The sequence below is a fragment of the Suricata suricatta genome, chromosome 1 (genome assembly GCF_006229205.1).
Source record: "Suricata suricatta isolate VVHF042 chromosome 1, meerkat_22Aug2017_6uvM2_HiC, whole genome shotgun sequence".
Taxonomy (NCBI): Eukaryota; Metazoa; Chordata; class Mammalia; order Carnivora; family Herpestidae; genus Suricata; species Suricata suricatta.
The window spans coordinates 175,518,671-175,526,617 of NC_043700.1; the positions used below are offsets into that span (position 1 = coordinate 175,518,671).

At 35.5% G+C, this 7,947-nt stretch overlaps 1 protein-coding gene across 1 annotated transcript in view; it reads left to right on the plus strand.

Annotated features, from left to right (window-relative positions):
- The window catches only part of DHX15 (DEAH-box helicase 15), a 58,249-nt gene extending 50,889 nt beyond the window's left edge, over window positions 1-7,360 (plus strand). The window contains exons 12-14 of the mRNA XM_029948040.1: window positions 3,093-3,283; window positions 5,336-5,505; window positions 6,789-7,360. Of these exons, the coding sequence (XP_029803900.1) occupies window positions 3,093-3,283; window positions 5,336-5,505; window positions 6,789-6,906 (479 nt within the window). The 3' untranslated portion in view covers window positions 6,907-7,360. The remainder of the gene's footprint in view (window positions 1-3,092; window positions 3,284-5,335; window positions 5,506-6,788) is intronic.
- The last annotated feature ends 587 nt before the right edge of the window (window positions 7,361-7,947 follow it).

Here is a 7,947-nt window from a genome sequence, read left to right on the forward strand (position 1 = left end):
TGCGTTTGGATTTTAAATATGAATGTAACAATTCTGAACTGAGAACCTCAGTCTTTGAAATTAGAGGAGTTTAACATTTCAAATGACAAAATTACTAAGTAATGCTTATTCTTTACATTTTGGTAGTTGGGGAGCTTTCTATGAAAATGTTGTACAGTAGGTATCTACGAAAGCTTTGTCATACCATTTCTTTTTATTTTTTAGTGTTCATTTTGAGAGAGAGCGAGTGTGTTGGGGGGAGGGGCAGAGAGAGGGAATCCCAAGCAGGCTACATACTGTCAACGCAGAGCCCGACATGGGGGTGGAACTCAGGAACCATGCCTTAACGACCTGAGCAGAAATCAAGAGTGGTACCCTTAACTGACTGAGCCACTCGGCCTCCTACCACCTCCCCTCCCCCAGCGGAGGGAGCATCGTGAGTGAGAGTGGTAGTCTCCATTCACTAGATGCTTGGTTCTTACCTGCTACATGCTTCTCACCGCCATACGGACGGTAAGCTCTTGGGTGGCTTTAGACCTTTTGCTGTGTTGGATGATCTAATAGATAAGGTCAGAGGCCACAGAATGACTGAACTTTTGATGAGTGTCCCCATTAGTTAAAGAATTTAGCTTCTAATTACTGACCTATTTTTAAATCAGGAGAGCCATTAAAAAATAGTGTCAGACTTTCAGAAATCTACATAATATTTGGACATTTCATATCTACTTATTGAATTTGGAATATTTTGACTGATTTTTAAATGATGCTATCTTATGTTTCAGTTGAAACAAATATGTTGGAGAAATAGCAACTGTGTTTCAGATATTAGTTAAGATGAACCATTTTATTAGAGACAATGGTTGATTACACAGTAAAGCTAAAATTTATCTTAATACTGTTTAAATAGAAACAATGAGATTTAAGTTACTTGCGACACCTTGATTTATGTGTGTGTGTGTATGACTTCAGTCTGAAATGGTTTGATTTTAGATCTTAAAAGGGGCATACTGGATTGGTATGAAGTTTGTAACTAGCATTATTTTAAGAATTATGTTTCCATTTTGAGATTTTATTTCTCCCATTTATCAAATTATTTCTCACAAATTTAGAAAATACAGTAGAACCACTAGATAGTATTCGTTTATCTTGACAATTTAAAATTGCCATTTTGTTACCCTTAAGGTATGAATTCTGAAATTGAGAACCTCAGAAAAGCTATACTCCAGATCAGAGTCTGCAAATCAACTTCCCTTTTCAAAAGGTCCCCTTTTTTATTGTCTCAGTTTGGACATTACCATTGCCTTTGGTACTAAGTACAAAGCTCAGTACTTTGCATCAGCATAAGCAAGAATACCTCTACAGCATACTTTCTTTGTTCTCTCTTGAAAGATATTTAGTGCTTTGTTCTAAATGTCAGTAAGTTGAGATGGATACTACGTCTCATTCTAGATGGGTGAATTAATGGTCATGAACACATCAGTTCTTCAATTGAAAGATCGTCTACTACCCCACCTACCCACCCACCCTTTCTGAATTGTTACTGCATTTTGTAAGGGCAAACATTTATTAATATATTTGTTCTTTGAAAAGCAATTAAGAAAATGTTGTATGTTATAATTGGTGGAATCCTAGAACTAAGGAGAAAAGAAAGTGCCAAAGATTAATGTATATTACAGAAGCGGCAAGAAGGATCAACACAGTTTTATTTTTAAGACCCCCCTTCCCCAGCCCCATTTTTACAATAACCTTTTTAGGTTTATTTATCAAAAAGCCTCTGAAGTAAATAATGAAGTTTTCCATTTTGACTCTCTGGGACATAAAAATGTCACTGTATAATATTTTATATTATGCTGCAGCTTGAGCTCTTTGATTAAATGAGCAAACAGTGGATTGGTTGGAAGATTGTCAAGGATTCATCAGTGGAGAAATATTTCTTTGATAATAAATACATGCATTTGAAATTATTTGAAGTGTTTAGCTTTGTTTGTTAATAATAATTAGTAAGCCTTATTTATCAAACATGAGTGGGGATTCCAGACATCCTTATAAACTATATCACTTGTTTTTTAGTTTTTATTTTGTTTTTTACCTTTTTAGTACAGCTCTTTGATTGTGAGTTTTCATTTTAATTCCAGTTAGTTGACATACAGTGTTATATTAGTTTCAGGTGTACAATACAGTAAATAATTCAACACTTGGATACATCATCCTGTGCTCATCACTATTCAAAGGGGTACATGCACCCCTGTGTTTATAGCAACATTATTTTACAATAGCCAAGATCTAGAAGCAGCACAAGTGTCTGTCAGTTGATAAATGGGTAAAGAAGAGGTGGTTTATATACATGATGGAATATTATTCAACCTGAAAAATGAATGAGATCTTGTCATCTGTAACAATATGGACAGAGCTAGAGAGCGTAATGCTAAGTGAAAGAGGAAGTTGGAGAAAGAACCATATGCTTGCAATGGTGGAATTTAAGATACAAAACCAATAAATAAAGGAGAAGAAATGAGAGGGCCAAATCAAGAAAGACTCTCAGTTACAGAGAGCAAACTGATGGTTACCTGAGGGGGCGTGAAGGGGGAGTGAGTCAAAAAAACAGGTGGGGAGTAAGGAGTGCATTTATCACTAAGAGGGGCATGGGTGGCAGTGAAACCTAAACACTTTCGGTGTCACAGTAGTCACTTGAGTTCACTTTTGTAACATAAATTGTTTTGGTGATATTAATCTAAAGCTGTCTTTTCTTTGAAAATAAGAAAACATGGATAGCATTTTATCAAATTTCCTCAGCCCAACACTGTCTCTTAGACTGTATTAGAAACAACCAGGTGGATGTTCATGAGTAAAATAACCTAATTCATTAAAAATAGTGCATTCAAAATCCCAAAATCCCATAGCCAGAAACCTTAGTGCTATTTCTGATTTTGAACTTCACTACAGATTTTTGGGAAAGTTGATAATAATTTGATTTGTTTATAACGCTGATGTGGGTAATTTTTCTTTTTTGGATTACTTGGTTTATGCTTAATAATTTTCCTTTTTAATTAGATAATATACCTATTTAGATGATTCATGTCTGCTCTTTTTTTCCCCTCTCTCCAACTTTGTAGATCATGAATCGGTTCAGTGGTGTTATGACAACTTCATTAACTACAGGTCCCTGATGTCAGCAGATAATGTACGCCAGCAGCTATCGAGAATTATGGACAGATTTAATTTGCCTCGTCGAAGTACTGACTTTACAAGCAGGGACTATTATATTAATATAAGAAAAGCTTTGGTTACTGGGTATTTTATGCAGGTATGTGGATAATAAGTGGAAACAAAATTAAATGTTTACATAATATTGTTTGCTTTCTGTAACAGCCTTTTGAATCTACTTAAACACAAGTTAAAGAATGCCTCTGAATATTGATTTTAAATGTTATGTTCAGATTCTCGAATCAACGGATATGCAAGAAATTTTATGTCTCTAAGAGTAACAGACTAATTTGCAAAGTTAGTAACAGCAAAGTTAGTAATCCCGTTATGTAGAAATCAATTTGGAATTAACTTTTTAATTACCAGTCTTTTTTTATACCAAATGATGTCCTAGTCATGTTCAGGGCCTATTAAGAGTTTCTTCATTGTAAATTTCAGTTCTTGGCTTTTGAAAAACTAGATCTTAACTGGAGATGGAGAAACAATGCTGAAGTGAGGCAGTTGTCTGTGTGGATCTAGAAGTACAGTTCATTTTTCCTCTCTATGTAGAAACTGAAGACTCTAAAAATCAAATATTCCAGACAGCTGTATTTCATTCACAGTGCTGTAGACTGATCATCGGTATTTACAACTGAGACACTTGGGTGCTGCGAAAAGACCAAAATGTCTTTTAAGTGACAAGATGAAAAATAATTTAAAATGTTTCGTTTAGTTTTAAGTGTATTGTAGTGGGGACTCTACTAACTGACATACAGCTTGTCAGGTAAACATAGTGAACATTTATTTTAAGAGATTTAAAACAAATTATGTTTAAAAAATCTCATTCTGTGGTTGTAAAATTGAAAACAAATCAATCCATTACTTGGGATTGGATTGATTTTAATTATCTCTTCTATCTCCTGGTGGTTTTCTCATTCTCTGTTTTGGCTGTCTATTAAGCAAGATGTGTCCTGCCTTAAGGCCAAATGAGCTGAATAAATAGAATAAACAGACCCAAATGCACAAAATCAAAATAAGAATTGATCGGTGCATAGTCTGTAGTTGAAATCATAGTAACAGTAAGAATTTTTATTGTGGCGCCTTCTAAGATTGTATGCTCATTAGAGTTAGGAAAATACTATAGCTAGCTATGAAAATTCATTCTTTAGACTCTTTATTCTTAATAGATACTAGTATCCAGTGGCTTTTTTTTGATATATTCATAGATTTGCTTTTAATTCAGAAAAGATTGGCAAGGCCATATTCAACCATACAGATTTCTAATTCTCTGAGGATTAAACTTTGTTAGAAACAGGGCATACAGTATAGTACCTAGCACCTAGCAGGTGCTTCGTAAATATTTATTGAAGGAAATGGAGTTCATTTTCTGTTATTTATTAAAAGTTGTTATTCACTTATTCATACACATTCTTCATATTACTATAGGTCTAGAATTTTAAAGGGAGTATCGTCTGTTTCCATGTTTGTTGTCTAGTTCTTGGATAAGTGCCACCAATTGATGTGTTTATTCTAGAGAGAAGTGCAGGCAGGAAGCACATGCACCTTCCCCTCCTTCTTATCTTTTCTTTGTAGGCTACCTTTTGCTTTTCATTCCTTTTTGCTTTCTTTACTTTTTTCTCATAATCATGAATCTTGTAGTAATTCATCTAATACATAGTCGTCACTTGGCACTAGAGAGCCCCTTCTGGCCAGTGTAAGGCAGGACCAGATAGTGTATATCGGAGGCTTCATGGGCTCATTAGGTCACTCACTGTTCATCTGCTCAGCTCTGCCTGCCCTCACAGTGCAAAAGCAGCCATGGGCAAATGGGGGTCCCTGGGTTCCAATCAGCCTGTACTTACGGTTTCTGAAATTTGAATTACATAATTTTCACTTGTCACCAGATACTCTCCCCCTGCCCCCAGCTGTTTAAAGATATATGAACTATTTTCGGTCAACAGGCCATACAGAGATGAGGCAGTGAGTTGGATTGGGCCTGCGGTAGTTTGCTGATCCCTGCCTGTATCAGGCAGTGATAAATAAGTGTAGCCGTCGAGTTAAAAGCAAATCATGAGGCCTGCCTGTTCCTAATCCTTTAGGTAGCTGTACACCACTTTGTTTTATAACTAGCATGTCAGAAGCATTGTGTTAATTTACTGGGTTTTGGTTTCAGGTGGCACATTTAGAACGAACAGGGCATTACTTAACTGTGAAGGATAACCAGGTGGTTCAGTTGCATCCCTCTACTGTTCTTGACCACAAGCCTGAATGGGTGCTTTACAATGAGTTTGTTCTCACAACGAAGAATTACATCCGGACGTGTACAGATATCAAGCCAGAATGGTAAGCAACATCCTTTGTTCTAACAGTTTTTGTAAGTATTTTGCTTAGAATGCAGTCTGACTTCGTTGACAGCAGCCTTGTCCTTCCTTTGATTCTGAGGAACTTTATGTTCTCATTACTCAGGATATGTGCTCCATGTTTAGGTACGGGGCTTTGACCGAACGGTATGGTTGAACTCTCTCTTATGATTTTGCTTTGCTAACATGACAGAGGGATTGTTGGTATGGGCATGGGCGGGATCTGCAGCCACATAAAAAATTACAGTTGCCTGGCATCAAGAGTGTCTTCGGAGTCTTTCTCTTGCTGTTGTGATCAACTCAAGTCTCTTGGCATTATACTAGGTATCAGTCAGTCTTTATGTTTTATCTGTCCCATTATCATTAGCTCTGAATTACTGATTTATATGTTGAAACTTTGAAAGAGTAAAGCAAGCCTAAAAGCCATACATCTTGCTGTATCTTAGCATATTTGATTTACAAATTGTTATTGGAGCTTATTGTTATTTTAAGAAAAATTACGACCCTTCCCCTTTTGTGTGTTTCGCTTTTGTTTTGGTTGGCTGGTTGGTTGGTTGGTTGGTTGGTTGGTTTGCCAGAATCCATTCTATAACTTAATATAGGAGACGTCAGCCTGGAATGGTGGGACTGAAAACACTTCTTTTAGTTGATGACGCTGGCTAATATTGTGAGCCTTCTTTCTTGCCTACACAGATTTATGACTTCTGACACTTGTGTAGGACATTACCATTTTATCTTAAAGGCTTTGTTGAGAAAAAATCGTATGGCCAAATACTAAAAAAGAGTCAGTCAAGTGAATTCTTTGGGGCTTAGAGCTATATTTATAGTTATTAAACTTTGAAAATGAGAAGATCCAATCATTTGAATACCAAGATATTTCTCCTACAGAGTCTGTGTTACCCTAACCTTGGAGAAGTTGGTCAAAACAGTGTTCTAAAGTGAAGACATTAGTAGCCTAATTGTAATATCTTTATATTAATGTAAAGGAAGCGTTTTTAAAAGAATTTATCGTGTGTGTGTGTGTGGTTTTTTTTACGTTTATGGAAAGTCCAACCTGAGAAAATATATAACTAACTAAAATGAGGCATTTCTAAAAGTGGTGTTTGTATGGATTAGGCATTTGTAATTTTAATGTTGATTTGGGTTCGTAGATTTGCCTTTGTTCATCATTATATTAATGAGTAATTCTTATCCTACTAGCAACTATCCTCCAGTGCTTTAATTAAATGTTAATTTGGTAATTTCTCCCCCCCCCCTTCCGGACAGGTTGGTGAAAATTGCCCCTCAATATTATGACATGAGCAATTTCCCACAGTGTGAAGCAAAGAGACAGTTGGACCGCATCATTGCCAAACTTCAATCCAAGGAATATTCACAGTACTGAAATCAGTGCTTAGAACTGAAGTTATTCAGAGGACAGCTTTAAAAGATGAATGAACTCAAAAGTTCAAGTTGTGCTCTTCACGTTGGTTCAATAATGGCCTTTATTTGAAAGCTTTTTAATTTTTCTTTACAGTAAATATTCCATTCTGATTTCATAAATTAAACATTTATGCCTCCCTTTTGTGTTGACACTGTAGCTCATACTGGAAAAGTCGATCAATGTTTTGCAGTTTATTGAAAGTAGTTCTATATATAACAATGTTATAAGCATTTCTTTAGAAATGGTTGAAAATGCTTCTAAAATGTGATTATCGACCATGGTATGCATGATCGTTGTAATTGTTGACATTCCTTTTAGAAGTTGTGAAATGTTACAACTTGTGCTTATGTAGACACAATCTTCTGTCTCAGTACAGAGGCACTGACTTCAATAAAGTCTATTTATACTAATTTCAGCCAAAGCACTTTGATATCTTTGTTCTAGTCTCTTTATGGCTGCTTCTCAAGTGTGGGGCTATTTTTTTTTATTGTAACTATACTATGATTACATATTTAGCATCTTTCCACAGTCTTTCCTACTCCTTAGATAAAGTCATTAAAACAACATTTTTAAGAACACAGTGTGGCACTTTGTTAGGTTAATCAGGGTGTGATCTAATTTGATAAAAGTATATAGTTTTCATTAAAAAGACAGAGTAATGAATAGCTTTCTCTTCATCTTAAAGTTTATTTCATAAGGCTGATTTGTTACCACATTTTTAGTAGATCTTTTCTATACAAGAGAAACTTTCTAAACACCCTAGCTTCTGAAACCAATGCTTATTTATATTAAGTAGATAGTAGGGAGTGATTTTATATTACAGATTTTCGTCCGTTTTACTAGAATCTCGGCATTAGATATTTTATGCGGTATACAGAGTAATTAGTTAAAATGTGAATTTGATTTTCCATTTCCTGTGACCGGCAGTAGACAAGTTAAAACCCCTTTTTAACAGCAGATGACGTGTTTGGGGGTGACCCATCAAAGGGCCTGTAATAAATC